The 23,475-nt window shown below is 58.1% G+C and overlaps 4 protein-coding genes across 4 annotated transcripts in view; 1 reads left to right on the forward strand and 3 right to left on the reverse strand.

The window, feature by feature from the left end:
• The first annotated feature begins 1,704 nt into the window (after window positions 1-1,704).
• POLR1G (RNA polymerase I subunit G) lies at window positions 1,705-3,611 on the forward strand. The gene is made up of 3 exons (XM_082299641.1): window positions 1,705-1,739; window positions 2,433-2,550; window positions 3,081-3,611. The coding sequence occupies exons 1-3, from the start codon at window positions 1,733-1,735 to the stop codon at window positions 3,529-3,531; spliced, it is 576 nt and encodes a 191-aa protein (XP_082155767.1). The 5' UTR covers window positions 1,705-1,732; the 3' UTR covers window positions 3,532-3,611.
• Window positions 3,597-8,945, reverse strand: ERCC1 (ERCC excision repair 1, endonuclease non-catalytic subunit). The gene is made up of 9 exons (XM_082299633.1): window positions 8,639-8,945; window positions 7,498-7,911; window positions 7,030-7,133; window positions 5,672-5,771; window positions 4,340-4,416; window positions 4,130-4,229; window positions 3,976-4,047; window positions 3,801-3,869; window positions 3,597-3,718 (listed from the first exon to the last, which is right to left on the reverse strand). The coding sequence occupies exons 1-9, from the start codon at window positions 8,783-8,785 to the stop codon at window positions 3,665-3,667; spliced, it is 1,137 nt and encodes a 378-aa protein (XP_082155759.1). The 5' UTR covers window positions 8,786-8,945; the 3' UTR covers window positions 3,597-3,664.
• A 1,575-nt stretch (window positions 8,946-10,520) lies between these two features.
• LOC309583840 (uncharacterized protein) lies at window positions 10,521-14,088 on the reverse strand (the record flags this gene model as incomplete). Its single annotated transcript, XM_082299667.1, has 4 exons — window positions 13,255-14,088; window positions 12,808-12,942; window positions 12,612-12,727; window positions 10,521-10,913 (listed from the first exon to the last, which is right to left on the reverse strand). The coding sequence occupies exons 2-4, from the start codon at window positions 12,926-12,928 to the stop codon at window positions 10,521-10,523; spliced, it is 630 nt and encodes a 209-aa protein (XP_082155793.1). The 5' UTR covers window positions 12,929-12,942; window positions 13,255-14,088.
• A 2,550-nt stretch (window positions 14,089-16,638) lies between these two features.
• CLPTM1 (CLPTM1 regulator of GABA type A receptor forward trafficking) overlaps window positions 16,639-23,475 on the reverse strand; it is a 55,923-nt gene continuing 49,086 nt past the window's right edge. Inside the window, 1 exon segment of the mRNA XM_082299643.1 lies at window positions 16,639-17,079. Within this exon segment, the coding sequence (XP_082155769.1) occupies window positions 16,883-17,079 (197 nt within the window). The 3' untranslated portion in view covers window positions 16,639-16,882.

Consider the following 23,475-nt stretch of genomic DNA (forward strand, 5'->3'; position numbering starts at 1 on the left):
GGGGTCCCGGTGGGTCCTGGAGGGTCCCGGGGGGGTCCCGGTGGGTGCGGGGGGGTCCCGGTGGGTCCCGGTGGGTGCGGGGGGGTCCCGGTGGGTGCGGAGCGGTTCCGGTGGGTGCGGGGGGGTCCCGGTGGGTACCTGGGGGGGTCCCGGTGGGTGCGGGGGCTCCCAATGGGTCCCGGTGGGTGCGGGGGGGTCCCAATGGGTGCGGAGGGGTCCCGGTGGGTACCTGGGGGGGTCCCGGTGGGTGCGGAGCGGTTCCGGTGGGTGCGGGGGGCTCCCAATGGGTCCCGGTGGGTGCGGAGGGGTCCCGGTGGGTACCTGGGGGGGTCCCGGTGGGTGCGGAGGGGTCCCGGTGTGTGCGGGGGGGTCCCGGTGGGTGCGGAGCGGTTCCGGTGGGTGCGGGGGGCTCCCAATGGGTCCCGGTGGGTGCGGGGGGGTCCCAATGGGTGCGGAGCGGTTCCGATGGGTCCCGGTGGGTACCTGGGGGGGTCCCGGTGGGTGCGGAGCGGTTCCGGTGGGTGCGGGGGGCTCCCAATGGGTCCCGGTGTGTGCGGGGGGGTCCCGGTGTGTGCGGGGGGGTCCCGGTGGGTGCGGAGCGGTTCCGGTGGGTGCGGGGGCTCCCAATGGGTCCCGGTGGGTGCGGGGGGGTCCTAATGGGTCCCGGTGGGTGCGGGGGGGTCCCAATGGGTGCGGAGCGGTTCCGATGGGTCCCGATGGGTGCGGGGGGGTCCCGGTGGGTACCTGGGGGGGTCCCGGTGGGTGCGGAGCGGTTCCGGTGGGTGCGGGGGGCTCCCAATGGGTCCCGGTGGGTCCTGGGGGGGGTCCCGGTGGGTGCCGGTGTCTCTGGCGCGTCCCTGCGGCCTCTCCGCCCAATTCCAGAGCGCTGGGTCACGCGGGGGAGGGCGCGGGGAGGGCGCGGGGGGGGCCCCACCCTGCGCCCCGGGGTGCCGGGGGTGGGGGGGCAGATCCCACGGGTGGGGGGGGGGCGGATCCCACGGGAAAAGAATCCCACGGGGGGGGGGGGGGGGGGCAGATCTCAAGAGGAGAAGATCCTAAAAAAGAGGGGTGGGGTCCCACGGGGGGGGGCGGATCCCACGGGGGGGGGTGGGGGCGGATCCCACGGGGAGGATTCGGGTCCCACGGCGCGGGGGGGTCCCACGGGAAGAGTTCGGATCCCACGGGAAGGGCTCGGATCCTTCGGGGGAGGGGGGTCCCACGGGAATGTTTTGGGTTCCACGGCGGGGGGGTCCCGCGGGAACGCGTTGGATCGCGGGGGGGGGGGGGGGGATTGTGGGGGTCGCTCTCGGTTCTCACGGGTGGAGGGGGGGGGTCCCGACACCCAAATTTCCCCCCCCTCCCCGGTACCTGTAGCGCCGGCTCCTCCCCGCCACGCCCCCGCCCCGGCCCGTCCCGGTGCACGCCGGGAGCCCGCCCGAACCCGGACCGACCCCCCCCAACCTCCGCCGCGCCCCTCCGGTGCCCCCCGACTCCCGTGCGGTGCCGGTTTCCCCCCCCCCCCGCCGTTCCCCCCGGGCCGGGGGCGTTCCGGGGGTCGCTGTACCTTTAAATGCCGCCGGTGCTGCCCGCGGTGAGGCCCCGCCCATGCCCATATAAGGACATGGAGGGCGTGGTCTCTGAGTAACCACGCCCCCTCAACCCCCGCCCAGGATTGTACCAAGTGCGCGGCGGGACGGGGGGAGGCGGAGCCAGGCGGGCACGCGGCGGCGGCATGGAGGGTGAGAGGGGGGGTCTGGGGGGCATGGGGGGGACATTGGAGGGACATGGGGGATATGGGGGGGTCTGGGGGACACACGGGAGGGTCTGGGGGTGACGGGGGACACGGGGACATGGAGGGGACGCGGGGACATGGCGGGATATGGGAGGATGCGCGGGGGGACATCGGGGACTTGGCGGGGACATGGGGGGGGACATCGCGGGGGGGCATTGGGGGGTCTGGGGGACATTGGGGGGGACATTGGGGGGTCTGGGGGTGACGGGGGACACGGGGACATTGGGGGGACATGCGGGGATGCGCGGGGGGACATCGGGGACATGGCGGGGACGTCGGGGAGACATTGGGGGTCTGGGGGACATCGGGGGGACATTGGGGGGACATTGGGGGGTCTGGGGGACACACGGGAGGGTCTGGGGGTGACGGGGGACGGGGGGACATCGGGGGTCTGGGGGACATCGGGGGGGACATCGGGGGGTCTTGGGGGGCAAGGAGGAAGGAGGGGACCGGGGGTGGACAGAGGGACATTGCGGGGGCCAGCGGGGGACACAGGAGGGCTCCGGGGGTGGCCCTGGGGGTGACCCGGGGGTGACCCGGGGGTGGCCCTGGGGGTGACCCCGGGGGTGACCCGGGGGTGACCCGGGGGTGGCCCTGGGGTGGCCCGGGGGTGGCCCGGGGGTGACCCGTGTGTCCCCAGGGCCGCTGCGGTTCCAGTGTCCCCCCGAGTTCGAGGCGGTGGCCGGGGGGGTCCCTTTGGGGGGTCCCTGCACGGAGCTGTGGCTGATCCGGGCCCCCGCAGACTTCTGTCCCCAAAGGTGACAATGGGGGGGTCACGGTGACACTGGGGGGGGGGGACAGGGACATGGGGGGGTCACGGTGACACCAGGGGGTGACAATGGCAATGGGGGGGTCACGGTGACACTGGGGGGGGGGACAGGGACATGGGGGGGTCATGGTGTCACCAGGGGGTGACAATGGCCATGGGGGGGGGTCTCACAGTGTCACCACGGGGTGACAATGGCAATGGGGGGGTCTCACAGTGTCACCAGGGGGTGACAATAACCATGGGGGGGGGTCTCACAGTGTCACCAGGGGGTGACAATGACCATGGGGGGGGGTCTCACAGTGTCACCACGGGGTGACAATGACCATGGGGGGGGGGGTCTCACAGTGTCACCAGGGGGTGACAATGACCATGGGGGGGGGTCTCACAGTGTCACCAGGGGGTGACAATGACCATGGGGGGGTCTCACAGTGTCACCACGGGGTGACAATGGCAATGGGGGGGGTCTCACAGTGTCACCACGGGGTGACAATGACAATGTCCCCGTCCTCCCCCCCCCAGCCTCGAGGGCTGCTCGGTGCCCCTGAACGGCCTCGAGCGGCTCCGGACCCCCCAGGCCGGTGACAATGACAATGACACCAAGCTCTACGTCCTACGGGGGGGCCCGGGGGGAGGGGACTGTCCCCTCCTGCTGTCCCCTGTCCCCCCCGGGGGGGCCCTGGGCTGCGCCCCCCCCCTGCGGGGGTCCCTGACCATCACCCAGAGCTTCGGGACCCCCCCCACCCAGAGCTTCGGGACCCCCCCGAGGAAGAGGAAGAAGAAGAAGGCGAAGGTGACAGCGGAGCTGGTGGCACCAGGGGACACGGGGACGTCACAGGGGACGATGCCACCCGTGGGGACAGAGCCTGGGGAGGGGCCGGGACCCCCCCAGGTGGCCCTGGAGGAGGCCGAGGTGGCCAAGAGGAAGAAGAAGAAGAAGAAGAAGCACAAAGGGGAGGAGGAGCAGGAGTGACCCCGCCTGGCACCTTTGTCACCTCTGTCACCTTTGTCACCTCTGTCACCTTTGTCACCTCTGTCACCTTTGTCACGATAAACGCCATTTATTACCGAAAAAAAAGAGGGAATTTTGGGGCGAATTTTGATGCTCATCGGGGGCTCTTGAGGAAAGGCTCGTGCAGGACATCGAAGAGACGCTTGGCCTGGTTGGGGACAAAGGGACAAGAGCACAGCGGTGTCCCCCCGGTGTGTCCCCGATGTCCCCAGCGCCCCTTCGTCACTCACCTTTTGGGGTCCCACGCCGGGACAAAGGGACAGATCCTCGCGGGACGCGCCCACCACGGCCGCCAGCGACTGCGGGAGGGTGACACCGGGGTGACACCGGGGTGACACGAGGGTGACAGGCTCGGGGACAGGTTGGGGACACCGCGAGGGCGGCGCGTCCCCGAGCGTCACTCACGCCGAAGGTGCCGAGCAGGCTCAGGGCGTCGGTTTTGTTGACAGATTTGACCCCCGTCAGGCAGTCTGTCACCTGGATGGGGGTGACACCGAGCGGGGTGAGGGGACAGTCAGAGGATAGGGGACGCTTTTTGGGGACATTCGGGGACACTGACCCGGGATAGGAAGTCCTGCTCCACGCGCTCCTTGAGAAGGTCGGGAGGTTTCTGCTCGTAGGATTTGAAGGTCTCCAGGTACCTGCCGGCCTCCTCCGGGCTGGGGAGGGGGTGTGGGGACATTTGGGGATGTTGGGGACGGTCAGGGGGGGTGGCAGGGGACACAGGGGGTGGTGGTGGTGGCCGGGATGGGGAGGGGACAGGCCGTACCTCCAGGCCAGCAGGAGGGTGCAGTCGGTGAGGAGGCAAACCTTGGCCAGGTCCTTGAGAGACTGGTGGGGGTCCCGCTGGAGGGGACAGGGGGACAGGTGAGGGGACAGAGGGGACAGAGGAGGGGACAGGAACAGGTGAGGGGACAGAGGGGACACGGGAGGGGACACGGGAGGGGACAGGGGAGGGGACAGAGGGGACAGGGACAGGTGAGGGGACAGAGGGACAGGGGAGGGGACAGGAACAGGTGAGGGGACAGGGGAGGGGACAGAGGAGGGGACAGGGGGACAGGGGAGGGGACGGGCAGGTGAGGGGACAGGGACAGGGGAGGGGACAGAGGGACAGGTGAGGGGACAGGGGAGGGGACAGAGGGGACAGAGGAGGGGACAGGAACAGGTGAGGGGACAGGGGAGGGGACAGAGGGGACACGGGAGGGGACAGGGGGACAGGGGAGGGGACAGAGGGGACAGGGACAGGTGAGGGGACAGAGGGACAGGGGAGGGGACAGAGGGACAGGGGAGGGGACAGGAACAGGTGAGGGGACAGGGGGACAGGGATGGGAGGGGACAGGGGGACAGGGACAGGGGACAGAGGGGACAGGGACAGGGGGACAGGGGAGGGGACAGGGACAGGGGAGGGGACAGGGACAGAGGGGATGGGGACAGGTGAGGGGAGGGGACAGGAGAGGGACAAAGGGGACAGGGACAGGGGGCAGAGGGGACGGGGAGGGGACAGAGGGGATGGGGACAGAGGGTCCTTCTGTGGAGACAGGGACAGGGGAACAGGGACAGAGGGGACAGGAAAGGGGACAGGGGAACAGGGGAGGGAACAGAGACGGGACAGAGGAGGGGACAGGGGGACAGGGGAGGGGACAGGGACGGGAGGGGACAGAGGGAACAGGGACAGGGGATGGGGGACAGAAGGGACAGGGGGACAAGGACAGAAGGGACGAGGACAGGGACAGGGGAGGGGACAGAGGAAGGGCCAGAGCAAACAGGGACAGGGGTCGTTCTGTGGGGACATGGACAGGGGGACAGGAACAGGGGAGGGGACAGGGGGACAGGGACAGAGAGGACAGTGGAGGGGAGGGAACGAGGGACAGGGGACAGGGACAGAGGGGATGGAGACACGGGTGAGGGCACAGAGTGACAAGGACGCTGACAACCGCAGGGCCACCTCACCACGTCCACCGGGACGGGGACGGGGACAGGGACGGGAGGGACACGGAGAGCCGAGGACAAGGAGGGGACAGGGATGGGGGGCCCGGGGTGACAGTGACGGGGTGACAGTGACGGGGTGACAGTGACGGGGACAAGGACAAGGCCACCTCACCACGTCCACCTGCACCAGCAGCACCTGGAGGCCGAAGCTCCGCCCCAAACTCCGGAGCCGCTCGTGGATGTAATCGGGGTTCAGGTGGTGGTACCTGAGGCTGGGGGGACACCGGGGACGCTGAGGGGACACCGGGGGACACTCGGGGACACCTGGGACACCCGGGGACACCGGGGACGCTGAGGGGACACCTGGGGACGCCTGGGGACGCCTGGGGACACCCGGGGACGCTGAGGGGACACCTGGGGACGCTGATGGGACACCAGGGAACACCCGGGGACACCGGGGACACTGAGGGGACACCCGGGGACACCTGGGATGCTGAGGGGACACCTGGGGATGCTGAGGGGACACCGGGGACACCTGAGGACACCTGGGGACACTGGGGGACACCTGGGGACACCGGGGACGCTGAGGGGACACCTGGGGACGCCTGGGGACACCTGGGGACACCGGGGATGCTGAGGGGACACCTGGGGACACCGGGGATGCTGAGGGGACACCGGGGGACACCTGGGGACACCCGGGGACACCGGGGACGCTGAGGGGACACCTGGGGACACCGAGGGGACACTGGGGACACCGGGGACGCTGAGGGGACACCCGGGGACACCTGGGGACACCTGAGGACACTGGGGGACACCGGGGACGCTGATGGGACACCTGGGGACACCTGGGGGTACCTGGGGACACCGAGGGGACACTGGGGACACCGGGGATGCTGAGGGGACACCTGGGGGCACCGGGGACACCTGGGATGCTGAGGGGACACCGAGGGGACACCTGGGATGCTGATGGGACACCTGGGGACACCTGAGGACACCCGGGGACACCGAGGGGACACCGGGGACACTGAGGGGACACCTGGGACACCTGGGGACACCCGGGGACACCGGGGACACTGAGGGGACACCGGGGACACCTGGGGACACCCGGGGACACCCGGGGACACCGGGGATGCTGAGGGGACACCGGAGGACGCCTGGGGACACCGGGGACGCTGAGGGGACACCTGGGGACACCTGGGGGTACCTGGGGACACCGAGGGGACACTGGGGACACCGGGGATGCTGAGGGGACACCTGGGGGCACCGGGGACACCGGGGATGCTGAGGGGACACCGGGGACACCTGGGGACACCTGGGGACACCGAGGGGACACTGGGGACACCTGGGATGCTGAGGGGACACCTGGGGACACCGGGGACACCTGGGATGCTGAGGGGACACCAGGGACACCGAGGGGACACCGGGGATGCTGAGGGGACACCTGGGGACGCCTGGGGACACCCGGGGACACCGAGGGGACACCTGGGGACACCTGGGGACACCTGGGGACCCCCCCCCGGCCCCGCTCACCTGAGGAAGAGGGCGCAGCTGCTCTGGCCCAGGACGTAGTCGGGGACGATGTCCCCAAACTCCCACGGGACGTTGCGGATGAACTTCAGCACCGGATTCCCGCGCTGGGGACAGAGCCCGGAGTGTCCCCGTGTCGCGATATGAGCCCAAACCCCGCGATATCGGGGGGAAGGACACCCCCCATGTCGCGATATGAGCCCAAACCCCGCGATATCGGGGGGCAGGACACCCCCCATGTCGCGATATGAGCCCAAACCCCGCGATATCGGGGGGAAGGACACCCCCCATGTCGCGATATGAGCCCAAACCCCGCGATATCGGGGGGAAGGACACCCCCCATGTCGCGATATGAGCCCAAACCCCGCGATATCGGAGGGAAGGACACCCCCCATGTCGCGATAGGACCCCAAACCGTGCGATATCGAGGGACAATTCCCCCCCCTCATGTCGCGACATGGCCCCGCCCACCTGCCGCGGGCTGACGATGATGCTGCTGCTCTTGGTGCCCGGTTTGAGCACGGGCAGGGCCGGGGCCTCCCGGTCCCGGTTCTGATCAGGCTCCCCGGGGGTCCGGAGGGGTCCCGGGAGGGGTCCCGGGGGGGGTCCCGGGGGGGCCGCTCCGGTGGGTCCGGGACCCCGATCCCGGTTCTGATCCCGATCCCGATCCCGATCCTGGTCCCGGTTCTGATCCTGATCCCGATCCCGGTTCTGATCCCGATCCCGGTCCCGCTCCCGCTCCCCGGGGGTCCGCAGGGGTCCCGGGGGGGCCTTTCCGGTGCCCCCCGAGCCCCGCACCACGAACTCGGCGTAAGAACCGGGACCGGGCGGGATCGGAACCGGCACCGGGGCGGGAGCGGCCGAGGCTCTGAACAGCGACGGGACCTGGCGGGGACACCGGGGCCGCCTCCGGTCACCCCCGGCGACACCGGGGACACCCCCGGGGACACCTCGGGGCCACCCCCGGGGACACCGGGACCACCCCCGGGGACACCTCTGGTCATCCCCGGGGACACCTCCGGCCACCGCCGGGGACACCGGGGACACCCCCGGGGACACCTCCGGTCACCCCCGGGGACACCTGGACCACCCCCGGCGACACCTCTGGTCATCCCCGGGGACACCTCCGGCCACCCCCGGGGACACCGGGACCACCCCCGGGGACACCTCGGGGTCATCCCCGGGGACACTTCCGGCCACCCCCGGGGACACCGGGACCACCCCCGGGACATCTCCGGTCACCCCCGGGGACACCTCCGGTCACCCCCGGGGACACCTCCGGCCACCCCCGGGACATCTCCGGTCACCCCCGGGGACACCGGGACCACCCCCGGGGACACCGGGGCCACCGCCGGGACACCTCCGGCCACCCCCGAGACATCTCCGGTCACCCCCGGGACACCTCCGGCCACCCCCGGGGACACCGGGACCACCCCCCCCTTTCCTTCCCGGTCACCCCCGGTGTCCCCCGGTCCCCGCCACCCCCGAGACCGCCGGTGCCCCTCCCCCTTCCCGGTCACCCTTGGGGTCCCCGGTGTCCCCCCTACCCCCCCCTCCCCGGTCTTCCGTGATGTCCCCGGTCCCCCCCCCCTCTCCCCGCCACCGCCGGTACCGGGGGGTCGTCGGGACCCTCCTGTCGCAGCGTGAAGCGTCGGCGCTTCCCCCCCGGTGCCGGTGCCGGTGCCGGTGCCGGTGCCGGTGCCGGTGCCGGGTCCGTGGCGGCTCCGGGGATCGGGTCCGGGTCCGGGTCCGGGTCCATCGCGAGGTCTCGGGGGTCGATTCTGGGGGTCTCGGGGCCGGTTTTGGGGGTCTCGGGGGCCGGTTTTGGGGGTCTCGGGGGCCGGTTTTGGGTTCCCGGGTTCGTTTTTTGGGGTCCCGGCGCCGCCGCGCGCGCGCTCCGGTACCACGGAAGGGGCGTGGCCTGTGCCCTCCCTCACCATTGGACCGCTGCCCCGTCAATCAAACCATCGGGCCCCGCCCCCTTTTCCCGCCAGCAGGGATGGGGCGGGGCCACGGAGCAAAGGCCACGCCCCCCTGGTCACGCCCACTCGGTGACAGCGACAGCTCGGGGGTCCCCGAGGGTCCCAAAATCCCCCCCGGGACCCCCCCCCGGGTCCGGGATGTGACACCGGGAGGGACCGGGGGGGCTCGGGGGAGTGAGGAGGGGACCGAGGGGGACCCTGGAGGCCACCGGGGAGGGGACACGGGGGGGCCACCAGAGGGACAGGAGGGACCCCAAGGGCCACCAGAGGGAGGGGACAGGGACATGGGGGGGGCACCAGGCCAGGACACACTGGGGACGGGTTTGGGGTGGGTTTAGGGTGGGTTTAGGGCGGGTTTAGGGCGGGCTTAGGGTGGGACTAGGATGGGTTTGAGGTGGGTTTAGGGTGGGCTCGGGAACGGCCCCGAAGAGGGGCGGGAGCGGCAGCGGCACCGGGGCGGGTTTAGGGTGGGTTTAAGGTGGGTTTGGGGCGGGTTTGGCCGGGTTTAGGGTGGGATTAGGGTGGGATTAGTGAGGGGTGGGTTTAGGATGGGTTTGAGGTGGGTTTAGGGTGGGCTTGGGAACGGCCCCGAAGAGGGGCGGGAGCGGCAGCGGCACCAGGGCGGGATTAGGATGGGTTTGGCCGGGTTTAGGGTGGGTTTAGGGCGGGTTTAGGGTGGGATTAGGGTGGGATTAGGATGGGTTTGAGGTGGGTTTAGGGTGGGCTTGGGAACGGCCCCGAAGAGGGGCGGGAGCGGCAGCGGCACCGGGGCGGGTTTAGGGTGGGTTTAAGGTGGGATTAGGGCGGGTCTGGCCGGGTTTAGGGTGGGTTTGGGGCGGGTTTAGGGTGGGTTTGGCCGGGTTTAGGGTGGGTTTGGCCAGGTTTAGGGTGGCACCAGGGCGGGTTTAGGGTGGCACCAGGGCGGGTTTAGGGTGGGTTTGGCCGGGTTTAGGGTGGGTTTAGGGCGGGTTTAGGGTGGGTTTGGCCGGGTTTAGGGTGGGTTTGGCCAGGTTTAGGGTGGGTTTGGCCGGGTTTAGGGTGGGTTTGGGGCGGGTTTAGGGTGGGTTTGGCCGGGTTTAGGGTGGGTTTGGGGCGGGTTTAAGGTGGGTTTGGGGCGGGTTTAGGGCGGGTTTAGGGTGGGTTTAAGGTGGGTTTGGGGCGGGTTTAGGGTGGGATTAGTGAGGGGTGGGTTTAGGGTGGGGGCGGGAGCGGCAGCGGCACCAGGGTGGGTTTAGGGCGGGTTTAGGGTGGGTTTGGGGCGGGTTTAGGGTGGGATTAGTGAGGGGACCACCAGAGGCAGGGGTCGGCGACAGGGACACCGGGAGGGGCCACCAGGCCAGGACACCCTGGCGACTCTAAGGGTCACCAGAGAGACACAGGGACACGGACAGGGGGTGACCCCAAGGGCCACCAGCCCAGGACACCCTGGCGACCCCAAGGGCCACCCTTGGGAGGCGACAAGGAGCCACTGAAGCCCCCAAACACAGCCAGAGCCGCCTCGGTGCCACCCCTTTATTCCCCCTCCCCAATCCCGGGGGGCTCCCGGTGACTCCCGGAGGCTCCCGAGGTGCCACCAGCGGGCGACAGGAGGTGCCACAGGCGGGGCCACAGGCGGGGGTCGCTGGTAGCCCGGGCCAGTAGCCGCGTGTGGCGTCGCAGCGTGGCGATGTCCCTCTGCGTGCGCCGGTTGTGGCGGAGCAGGGCCCCGGTGCGCAGCGCCAGCGCCGCCAGCAACGGGACCCGGGCACACGGCGACGTCCGGGGGGGACACGGCGATAACTCCGCGGGGACCCCCGGTGGGCCCGGGTGACACCGGAGGGGCCCCTCCGGGCTGGGGACAGCGGCGGCGGGCGGAGCGGGCAGCAGGACGAGGAGGGGACGCGGGTCCCGAGAGGCTCCCGGGGGCTGCGGGAGGGGACGGGGAGGGGTCAGGGGGGGACAGAAGTGACCGGGGACGGAGCCAAGGGGATGCGGAGCGGGCCGGTACCGGAACCGTGGGGATTTGGAGCGTCCCGGTACCGGAATCATGGGGATTTGGAGAGTCCCGGTGCCGGAATCATCGGGATTTGGAGAGTCCCGGTGCCGGATCCATCGGGATTTGGAGTGTCCCGGTGCCGGATCCATCGGGATTTGGATCATCCCGGTGCCGGATCCATCGGGATTTGGAGCATCCCGGTACCAGATCCTCATGGATCCAGAGCATCCCGGTACCGGAACCATCGGGATTTGGATCATCCCGGTACCGGAACCATCGGGATTTGGATCATCCCGGTGCCGGAACCATCGGGATTTGGAGAGTCCCGGTGCCAGATCCTCATGGATCCAGAGCATCCCGGTACCGGAACCATCGGGATTTGGATCATCCCGGTACCGGAACCATCGGGATTTGGAGTGTCCCGGTACCGGAACCATCGGGATTTGGAGAGTCCCGGTGCCGGATCCATCGGGATTTGGAGCATCCCGGTGCCGGAACCATCGGGATTTGGATCATCCCGGTACCGGAATCATGGGGATTTGGAGCGTCCCGGTACCGGAACCATCGGGATTTGGAGAGTCCCGCTGCCGGAACCATCGGGATTTGGATCATCCCGGTACCGGAACCATCGGGATTTGGAGGATCCCGGTACCGGAACCATCGGGATTTGGAGTGTCCCGGTACCGGAACCATCGGGATCCAGAGCATCCCGGTGCCGGAACCATCGGGATTTGGAGCGTCCCGGTACCGGAACCATCGGGATTTGGAGCGTCCCGGTACCGGAACCATCGGGATTTGGATCATCCCGGTGCCGGATCCATCGGGATTTGGATCATCCCGGTACCGGAACCATCGGGATTTGGAGTGTCCCGGTACCGGAACCATCGGGATTTGGAGCGTCCCGGTACCGGAACCATCGGGATTTGGATCATCCCGGTGCCGGATCCATCGGGATTTGGATCATCCCGGTGCCGGATCCATCCGGATTTGGATCATCCCGGTACCGGATCCATCCGGATTTGGATCATCCCGGTGCCGGATCCATCGGGATTTGGATCATCCCGGTGCCGGATCCATCCGGATTTGGATCATCCCGGTGCCGGAACCATCGGAATTTGGATCATCCCGGTACCGGATCCATCGGGATTTGGATCATCCCGGTACCGGAACCATCGGGATTTGGATCATCCCGGTACCGGAACCATCGGGATTTGGATCATCCCGGTGCCGGAACCATCGGGATTTGGATCATCCCGGTGCCGGAACCATCGGGATTTGGAGCATCCCGGTGCCGGAACCATCGGGATTTGGATCATCCCGGTGCCGGAACCATCGGAATTTGGATCATCCCGGTACCGGATCCATCGGGATTTGGATCATCCCGGTACCGGATCCTCATGGATCCAGAGCATCCCGGTACCGGAACCATCGGGATTTGGATCATCCCGGTGCCGGAACCATCGGGATTTGGATCATCCCGGTGCCGGAACCATCGGGATTTGGATCATCCCGGTACCGGATCCTCATGGATCCCGACCATCCCGCTACCGGATCCACGCGGCCCCGCAGCCGATCCCGCCGATCCCAGTGCCCATCCCGGTGCCCATCCCGGTGCCCATCCCGGTTACCTGCGGCCCCGGGAGGTCACGGCCGGGGCAGGCGGGCCCCGGGTGGGGGTGGCCGGGACCGGGCGGCTCCTCCGGGTCCGTCCCCTCGCACCGGCCCAGGTGCTCCGAGCCCGAATCTGCGGGACGGGAATCAGCCCGGGACCCCCGGGACCCCCGGGACAAGAGTCGGGGACCCCCGGGACCCCCCCCCACCTACCGGAAAATCCGGAATCCTGCTCGGAGTCGCTGCCCGGGGGGGGCCGGGCCCCTTTTGGGGGTGTCCCCGGGGGGGGCCGGGATGGGGGCGACCCCGGGGCCACCCCCGGCTCGTCCGGCATCGGGGCGGCCCCGCCTGTGGGGGACAACGGGGACCCTGGGGGGGCCGGGTGACAGCAGGGGAGGGGCTGGGGGCTCATGGCCCCTCCCCACCGGGGGTCCCCGATGTCCCCTGAGCCCCCCAGGGTCACCTGTCCCCAAATTCTCCTGTCCCCCCCCAGGGTCCCCTGTCCCCAAATTCTCCTGTTCCCCCCCAGTGTCCCCTGTCCCCAAATTCTCCTGTCCTCCCCCAGTGTCCCCTGTCCCCAAATTCTCCTGTCCCCCCCCAGGGTCACCTGTCCCCAAATTCTCCTGTCCCCGTGTCCCCCCCCGTCCCTGCCCCCCGTACCTGCCTGGCTCCGGTACCGGGGCGTGGCCGGGCCCGATCCCTGAGCGGATCCCCGGGTCCCACCGGGGCCGGTACCGGGTAGGGGGTCCCGGCAGTTCCGGACCCGGGGGCTCCGGTCCCGGTCCCGGGGTTCAGATCCCGGTGATGCTCGGGGGGACCCGGTTCGGGTCGGGTGGGTTCGGTCCCAGTCAGGGGGATCCGGGTCCGGGTCCGGTCCCGGTGCCCGCTGGGGGACTCCGACCCTGCTCAGGGGGTCCCGGTGGCGGCTCCGGTGATGGTCGGGGCGGAGCCGGTGCCGGTGTCGGTGCCGATCAGGGAGCTCCGATCCCGGGATCTCCGGTCCCAGTCAGGGGGTCCCAGTCTCGGAGCTCCGGTGCCGTTCGGGGGCTCCGGTGCCGTTCGGGGGGCTCCGGTGCCGTTCTGGGGGTTCCGGTCCCGTTCAGGGATTCCGGTCCCGTTCGGGGGGTTCCGTTCCCGTTCTGGGGGTTCCGATCCCGTTCGGGAGCTCCGGTCCCGTTCAGGGGGTTCCGGTCCCGTTCGGGGGTTCCGGTGCCGTTCTAGGATCCCGGTCCCGTTCGGGGTTCCGATCCCGTTCGGGAGCTCCGATCCCGTTCGGGGGCTCCGGTCCCGGTTCGGGGGGTTCCGGTCCCGTTCTGGGGGTTCCGATCCCGTTCGGGGGGTTCCGATCCCGGTTCGGGGGGTTCCGGTCCCGTTCTGGGGGTTCCGATCCCGTTCGGGCGGTTCTGATCCCGGTTCGGGGGGTTCCGGTCCCGTTCGGGCGGTTCCGATCCCGGTTCGGGGGGTTCCGGTCCCGTTCTGGGGGTTCCGGTCCCGTTCGGGCGGTTCCGATCCCGGTTCGGGGGGTTCCGGTCCCGTTCGGGGGCTCCGGTCCCGGTTCTGGGGGCGGGAGGAGGAATCCCGGCCTCCCCAAGCCCCGCCCCCTCCAGTTTGACCGACAGCGCCGACGACCAATAGGAGCTCCCGCTCCGGGTCACGTGCCCTCCCGCGGGCCACGTGCGGCCGCGGGGCCGGTGCTGGGACACGTGAGGGGGCGTGGCCTGCGCGGGCACGCGGCCGAGGGGCGGGGCCGGCGCCGGGGACACGTGACTGGCGCGAGCGCGGGAGGGGGACACGGGGAGACCCCCGGAACCCCCCCCCAAAATTACCGAGAACCCCCCCCCCCAAAAAACCCCAGGATCTGCCCCAAACCCAACACCGGGAAGGATTCCCGGGATCGGGAGGAATCCCCAGGATCGGGGGGATTCCCGATCCCATCCCCCCCCCCCATTTCCAAGAGAGACCCCCAGGACCCCTCCCCACCCCCCCCCCCTCAAATTGGGGCTCCCTCATCCCTGGAGCTGCTGCTCCACCCTCGGTGACTTTGCCAGCCCCGAAAAAGTGGGGAAACCGCCCCCAAAAAAGTGGGAAAATCCCCGCAAAAAGTGGGGAAAACCCACCCAAAAAAGTGGGAAAATCCCCCCAAAAAAGTGGAATAACCCCCCCCCCCAAAAATGGGACCCCCTCCACCCCCAAAAAACACCAGGAAAATCAACACAAAATAACACAGAAAAGCAGGAAAAAACCCCAAAAAACGGAAAATCCCCCCCAAAAAGCAGGAAAACCCCCCAAAAAAGTAGGAAAACCCCCCCAAAAGCGGGAAAACCCCAAAAAAGCAGGAGAACCCTTCCCAAAAGTAGGAACCCCCCCCAAAAAAGCAGGAAAATCCCCAAAAAAGTAGGAAAACCCCCAAAGAAGCAGGAACCTCCCCCCAAAAAGCGGGAAAACCCCCCAAAAAAGCAGGAAACCTCCCCCAAAAAAGCGGGAAAATCCCCCAAAAAGTAGGAAACCCCCTAAAAAGCGGGAATACCCCCCCAAAATTACGAAAACCCACAAAAAAGCAGGAAAACCCCCCCAAAAAAGCGGGAAAATAACACAGAAAAGCAGGAAAACCCCCAAAAAGCAAGAAACCCCCCAAAAAGCGGGAAAACCCCCCCAAAAATGGGAAACCCACCCCAAAAAAGCAGGAAAACCCCCAGAAAGTAGGAAACCCCCCCTAAAAGGCGGGAAACCCCCCAAAAAAGCGGAACCCCCCCCCCAAAAAATGGGAAACCCCCCAAAAAGCGGGAAACCCCCCCCCAAAAAGCGGGAAACCCCCCCAAAAAAGCAGGAAAACCCCCCCAAAAAGCAGGAAACCCCCCCCCCAAAAAGCAGAACCCCCCCAAAAGCAGGAAAACCCCCCAAAAAGCGGGAACCCCCCCCAAAAAAGCAGGAAAACCCCCCAAAAAGCAGGAGAACCCTTCCCAAAAAGCAGGAACCCCCCCCCCAAAAAAGCAGAACCCCTCCAAAAGCAGGAAAACCCCCCAAAAAGCGGGAACCCCCCCCAAAAAAGCAGGAAAACCCCCCCAAAAAGCAGGAAAAACCCATAAAAGCGGGAAAACCCCCCCAAAAGCAGGAGAACCCTTCCCAAAAGCAGGAAAACCCCCCCCAAAAAGCAGGAAACCCCCCCAAAAAGCAGGAAAACCCCCCAAAAAGCGGGAAAACCCCCCCAAAAAGCAGGAAAACCCCCAAAAAGCAGGAAACCCCCCCCAAAAAAGCAGGAACCCCCCCCCCCAAAAAAGCAGAACCCCCCAAAAGCAGGAGAACCCTTCCCAAAAGCAGGAAAACCCCCCCCAAAAAGCAGGAAAACCCCCCCAAAAGCAGGAAAACCCCCCAAAAAGCGGGAAAACCCCCCCAAAAAGCAGGAAAACCCCCAAAAAGCAGGAAACCCCCCCCAAAAAAGCAGGAACCCCCCCCCCCCAAAAGCAGAACCCCCCAAAAAGCACGAAAACCCCCCTAAAAAGCAGGAAAACCCCCCCAAAAAAGCAGGAAAACCCCCCAAAAAGCGGGAAAACCCCCCCAAAAGCAGGAAAACCCCCCAAAAAGCAGGAAAACCCCCCAAAAAGCAGGAAACCCCCCCCCCAAAAAGCAGAACCCCCCCAAAAGCACGAAAACCCCCCAAAAAGCGGGAAAACCCCCCCCAAAAAGCAGGAAACCCCCCAAAAAGCAGGAAAACCCCCCAAAAAGCAGGAAACCCCCCGAAAGGAAGAGGGGAAACCCTCAAGGGGCGCCGAGGAACGGAGTGTGTGGGGGTGTGTGTGGGGGGGGGGTTTCATCGTCGTTGTCGTCGTTCCGGGTCTTTTTTTTTTTTTTTTTTTTTTTGGGGTGAAATCGGGTCTTTTTTTTCTTTTTTTTTTTTGGGGTGAAATCAGCTCTTTATGGAACAGGCGCCGCGGCGGCTCCGTGGACACTTTTCCTACCACACGGGCACAATGGGATGGGATGGAGCACGACAGGGACGCGACACGCGGCCGGACCACACCCCCGGCACCCCCTCCCCACACCCCGCACCCCAAAAATCCCCAACGGGACACACAGCGAGAGGAGAGGAGGGGGGGGAGAAGAAAAAAAAAACAAAATAAACAACCCCCCCCACACCCCCACCCCAACCCCACCCCCCCCTCGGCCGTTCCAGGAATCCTTCGGGAATTTCGGGATGCGCTGGAGGATTTTGGGGGGCGGTGAGGATTGGGGTGGGATTGGGATGGGGAAGTGCGGGAAGTGTGTGTGTGTGGGGTGGGGGGGGGGTTTTTTAATCCTTCTTTTTGTCCTCTGGGGGTTTCTCCTGCGGCGCAGGGGGCCCGGTGGGCAACGCTGTGGGGTCGGGGCGAGCGTCCGGGGGTGGTTTGGGAGCCGCCGGGGCTTGGCCGGTGCCGCCGAATTCGTTGACGCGCGTGGGGTCCACGCGGTAGATCCAGCGCTGGTAGAGGTAAACGAAGAACACCACGTCTGTCACGGACGGTGAAAACCGGGAGAGCGGGGGAGAAAAAGGGGATGCGGTGAGAGGAGGGTGTCGGGGTGGTTGGAGGGGTTGGGGTTTTTTTGGGGGGGGGGGGGGTTTTGGGGGGTCGTTGTTGAAGAGGGGGGGGTTTTCCTCCCTTTCTCCGTTGCTAGCGGGATGAATGGCTTGGGTGTTTACGGAAGGCGTGGCTACGGGGTGGGGGGGTTTGGCTACTGTTTGGTTTCACCTGGGGGTGGCCCGAAGTTTGGCTAGAGGGAGGGGGTGGCTCTTTTCGGCTGCTTTTTCCTTCTGGGAAAAAAAAAACCCCGGGATTCCCCCACCCGCGTTGCCCACCCGCGTTGGGAGCCGTGGCCGTCCCGTGTTTTGGGGTGACTTTATGGGGTCCATCCCAAATCGCTGCCCTACGCCCAGAAATTCATTTTTGTGCCTTTTTATGACTTTAAACCCTAAAAAAGGGGGGAGGAAAAACTGAGCGAAGCTTTCTCCAAGTTTTTTTTTTTTTTGCAGCTCGTTCACGGGGGGTTATTTCACTTTTTTGGGGGGGTTTTCCCACTTTTTGGGGGATTTTCCCACTTTTTTGGGGGGGTTTCCCCATTTTTTTGGGGATTTTCCCACTTTTTTGGGGGATTTTTCCCACTTTTTTTGGGGGGGTTTCCCCACTTTTTTGGGGGATTTTCCCACTTTTTTGGGGGGGTTTCCCCACTTTTTTGGGACTTTCCCACTTTTTTGGGGGGATTTTCCCACTTTTTTGGGGGGGTTTCCCCATTTTTTTGGGGATTTTCCCACTTTTTTGGGGGGGTTTCCCCACTTTTTTGGGATTTTCCCACTTTTTTTGGGGGATTTTCCCACTTTTTTTGGGGGGCGGTTTCCCCACTTTTTTGGGGGGATTTTCCCACTTTTTTGGGGGGGTTTCCCCATTTTTTTGGGGATTTTCCCACTTTTTTGGGGGGGTTTCCCCACTTTTTTGGGATTTTCCCACTTTTTTGGGGATTTTCCCACTTTTTTGGGGGATTTTCCCACTTTTTTTGGGGGGCGGTTTCCCCACTTTTTTGGGGGGATTTTCCCACTTTTTTGGGGGGGTTTCCCCATTTTTTTGGGGATTTTCCCACTTTTTTGGGGGGGTTTCCCCACTTTTTTGGGATTTTCCCACTTTTTTTGGGGGGGTTTCCCCACTTTTTTTGGGGGGGTTTCCCCACTTTTTTGGGATTTTCCCACTTTTTTGGGGGGGTTTCCCCATTTTTTTGGGGGCGGTTTCCCCACTTTTTTGGGGGATTTTCCCACTTTTTTGGGGGATTTTCCCACTTTTTTGGGGGGGTTTCCCCACTTTTTTGGGGATTTTCCCACTTTTTTTGGGGGGCGGTTTCCCCACTTTTTTGGGGGGATTTTCCCACTTTTTTGGGGGGGTTTCCCCATTTTTTTGGGGATTTTCCCACTTTTTTGGGGGGGTTTCCCCACTTTTTTGGGATTTTCCCACTTTTTTTGGGGGGGTTTCCCCACTTTTTTTGGGGGGGTTTCCCCACTTTTTTGGGATTTTCCCACTTTTTTGGGGGGGTTTCCCCATTTTTTTGGGGGCGGTTTCCCCACTTTTTTGGGGGATTTTCCCACTTTTTTGGGGGATTTTCCCACTTTTTTGGGGGGGTTTCCCCACTTTTTTGGGGATTTTCCCACTTTTTTGGGGGATTTTCCCACTTTTTTGGGGCGGTTTCCCCACTTTTTTGGGGATTTTCCCACTTTTTTGGGGGATTTTCCCACTTTTTTTGGGGGGCGGTTTCCCCACTTTTGGGGGGATTTTCCCACTTTTTTGGGGGGGTTTCCCCATTTTTTTGGGGATTTTCCCACTTTTTTGGGGGGGTTTCCCCACTTTTTTGGGATTTTCCCACTTTTTTGGGGGGGTTTCCCCATTTTTTTGGGGATTTTCCCACTTTTTTGGGGGGGTTTCCCCACTTTTTTGGGATTTTCCCACTTTTTTGGGGATTTTCCCACTTTTTTGGGGGATTTTCCCACTTTTTTGGGGGGGGTTCCCCACTTTTTTGGGATTTTCCCACTTTTTTGGGGGGGGTTCCCCACTTTTTGGGGGATTTCCCCACTTTTTTGGGGGATTTTCCCACTTTTTTGGGGCGGTTTTCCACTTTTTCGGGGTCGCACGGAGATCGCGACTTTTTTCCCCCAGCAGCAGCAGGGGAGCGAGGAAGCACCCGGGTTGCTGCTCCCTGACCAGTTTTTGCTCAGTTTTTGCTCAGTTTTTGGTCACTTTTTGGTCCGTTTTTGGCCAATTTCAGCTTCTTTTTCTCCGCAGAGAGACTGAGAGTTGAATTTTTTTCCCTTTCCCTGGAATTTTGGGTTTTCTCCCTTTTCCACTGGACTGTTTCAATGTCAGAGCACAATGGGAGGATGTTAAATCATTGTTCTAAATGTGTTCTAATGTGATTTATTGGATGTTAAATCATTGTTCTAAATGTGTTCTAATGTGGTTTATTGGATGTTAAATCATTGTTCTAAATGTGTTCTAATGTGATTTATTTTGTGTTAAATCATTGTTCTAAATGTGTTCTAATGTGGTTTATTTGATGTTAAATCATTGTTCTAAATGTGTTCTAATGTGGTTTATTTCATGTTAAATCATTGTTCTAAATGTGTTCTAATGTGGTTTATTGGATGTTAAATCATTGTTCTAAATGTGTTCTAATGTGGTTTATTTCATGTTAAATCATTGTTCTAAATGTGTTCTAATGTGGTTTATTTGATATTAAATCATTGTTCTAAATGTGTTCTAATGTGATTTATTTCGTGTTAAATCATTGTTCTAAATGTGTTCTAATGTGGTTTATTTTGTGTTAAATCATTGTTCTAAATGTGTTCTAATGTGGTTTATTGGATGTTAAATCATTGTTCTAAATGTGTTCTAATGTGGTTTATTTCAAGTTAAATCATTGTTCTAAATGTGTTCTAATGTGGTTTATTTCATGTTAAATCATTGTTCTAAATGTGTTCTAATGTGGTTTATTTCGTGTTAAATCATTGTTCTAAATGTGTTCTAATGTGATTTATTTGATGTTAAATCATTGTTCTAAATGTGTTCTAATGTGGTTTATTGGATGTTAAATCATTGTTCTAAATGTGTTCTAATGTGATTTATTTAATGTTAAATCATTGTTCTAAATGTGTTCTAATGTGATTTATTTGATGTTAAATCATTGTTCTAAATGTGTTCTAATGTGGTTTATTTTGTGTTAAATCATTGTTCTAAATGTGTTCTAATGTGATTTATTGGATGTTAAATCATTGTTCTAAATGTGTTCTAATGTGGTTTATTTTGTGTTAAATCATTGTTCTAAATGTGTTCTAATGTGATTTATTTCATGTTAAATCATTGTTCTAAATGTGTTCTAATGTGATTTATTTGATGTTAAATCATTGTTCTAAATGTGTTCTAATGTGGTTTATTGGATGTTAAATCATTGTTCTAAATGCGTTCTAATGTTGTTTATTTGATGTTAAATCATTGTTCTAAATGTGTTCTAATGTGGTTTATTTGATGTTAAATCATTGTTCTAAATGTGTTCTAATGTGATTTATTGGATGTTAAATCATTGTTCTAAATGTGTTCTAATGTGATTTATTGGATGTTAAATCATTGTTCTAAATGTGTTCTAATGTGGTTTATTTCATGTTAAATCATTGTTCTAAATGTGTTCTAATGTGGTTTATTTCATGTTAAATCATTGTTCTAAATGTGTTCTAATGTGGTTTATTTGATGTTAAATCATTGTTCTAAATGTGTTCTAATGTGGTTTATTTAATGTTAAATCATTGTTCTAAATGTGTTCTAATGTGGTTTATTGGATGTTAAATCATTGTTCTAAATGTGTTCTAATGTGGTTTACTTGATATTAAATCATTGTTCTAAATGTGTTCTAATGTGGTTTATTTCATGTTAAATCATTGTTCTAAATGTGTTCTAATGTGGTTTATTTCATGTTAAATAAATGTATTGGGATGTAGGTCTTTAATGATAAATAATTGTTATAAATGCATTGTGATGCTGGTTTATTTTATGTTAATTAATTGTAATAAATGTGTTGTAATGTTGGTTTTTTAATGTTAAAAAAACGTTATAAATATTGTGATGTTGGTTTATTTTATTTGAAATAATTGTTAAAAATGTATTGTGATGTTGGTTTTTTAATGTTAAATAATTGTTATAAATTTTGTGATTTTTTTTCATGTTAAATAATTGTTATAAATGTGATGCTGGTTTATTTTATGTTAATTAATTGTTATAAATGTAATGTTGGTTTATTTTATGTTAAATAATTGTTAAAAATGTGTTGCAATGTTGGTTTTTTCATGTTAAATAATTGTTATAGATTTTGTGGTTTCTTCATGTTAAAGAATTGTAATAAATGTCTTGTGATATTGGTTTTTTAATGTTAAATAATTGTTATAAATGTATTGTGATGCTGCTTTATTTTATGTTAAATAATTGTTAAAAATGTGTTGTAATGTTGTTTTTTTTCATGTTAAATGTTACAAATTTTGTGGTTTTTTCATGTTAAATAATTGTAATAAATGTCTTGTGATATTGGTTTTTTATGTTAAATAATTGTTATAAATGTGATGTTGGTTTTTTCCTCTTAAATAATTGTTATAAATTTTGTGATCTTTTTTCATGTTAAATAATTGTTATAAATGTCTTGTGATTTTTTTTTTCCATGTTAAATAAATACTATCAATGTCTTGTGATGTTGGTTTTTTTATGTTAATTAATGGTTATAAATGTGATGATGGTTTATTTTATGTTAAATTATTACTATAAATGTGATGTTGGTTTATTTTAAGTTAAATAATTGTAATAAATGTGTTGTAATGTTGGCTTTTTAATGTTAAATAATTGTTATAAATGTATTGTGATGCTGGTTTATTTTATGTTAAATAATTGTTATAAATGTGATGCTGGTTTATTTTATGTTAATTAATTGTTAAAAATGTGATGTTGGTTTTTTTCAAGTTAAATAATTGTTATAGATGTATCATGGTGTTGGTTTATTTTATGTTAAATAATTGTTAAAAATGTGTTGTGATGTTGGTTTTTTCATGTTAAATGTTATAAATTTTGTGATTTTTTTCATGTTAAGTAATTGTTATAAATGTATTGTGATGCTGGTTTATTTTATGTTAAATAATTGTTAAAAATGTGTTGCAATGTTGGTTTTTTCATGTTAAATAATTGTTATAAATTTTGTGGTTTCTTCATGTTAAAGAATTGTAATAAATGTCTTGTGATAATGGTTTCTTTATGTTAAATAATTGTTATAAATGTGTTCTGATGGTTTATGTTAAATAATTGTTATAAATGTGATGTTGGTTTTTTCATGTTAAATAATTGTTATAAATGTATTGTAATGTTGGTTTTTTTCATGTTCAATAATTGTTATAAATGTTGTGATTTTTTTTCATGTTAAATAATTGTTATAAATGTCTTGTGATGTTGGTTTTTTAATGTTAAATAATTGTTATAAATTTTGTGGTTTTTTCATGTTAAATAATTGTAATAAATGTCTTGTGATATTGGTTTTTTAATGTTAAATAATTGTTATAAATTTTGTGATTTTTTTTCATGTTAAATAATTGTTATAAATGTGATGCTGGTTTATTTTATGTTAAATAATTGTTATAAATGTGATGTTGGTTTATTTTATGTTAAATAATTGTTAAAAATGTGCTGTAATGTTGGTTTTTTCATGTTAAATAATTGTTATAAATTTTCTGATGTGTTTTTTTCATGTTAAATAATTGTAATAAATGTCTTGTGATATTAGTTTTTTATGTTAAATAATTGTTATAAATGTGATGCTGGTTTATTTGATGTTAAATAATTGTAATAAATGTATTGTGATGTTGGTTTATTTTATATTAAATAATTGTTATGGATGTATTGTGCTGTTGGTTTTTAATGTTAAATAATTACTATAAATGTATCGTGATGTTGGTTTTTCATGTGAAATAATTGTTATAAATGTATCATAATGTTGGGTTTTCCTGTTAAATAATTGTTATAAATTTTGTGATCTTTTTTCATGTTAAATAATTGTTATAAATGTCTTGTGATTTTTTTTCCCATGTTAAATAAATACTATCAATGTCTTGTGATGTTGGTTTTTTTATGTTAATTAATGGTTATAAATGTGATGATGGTTTATTTTATGTTAAATTATTATTATAAATGTGATGTTGGTTTATTTTAAGTTAAATAATTGTAATAAATGTGTTGTAATGTTGGCTTTTTAATGTTAAATAATTGTTATAAATGTATTGTGATGCTGGTTTATTTTATGTTAATTAATTGTTATAAATGTGATGCTGGTTTATTTTATGTTAATTAA

The sequence above is a fragment of the Coloeus monedula genome, assembly GCF_965178545.1.
Source record: "Coloeus monedula genome assembly, chromosome: 33".
In the NCBI taxonomy this organism is placed as follows: Eukaryota; Metazoa; Chordata; class Aves; order Passeriformes; family Corvidae; genus Coloeus; species Coloeus monedula.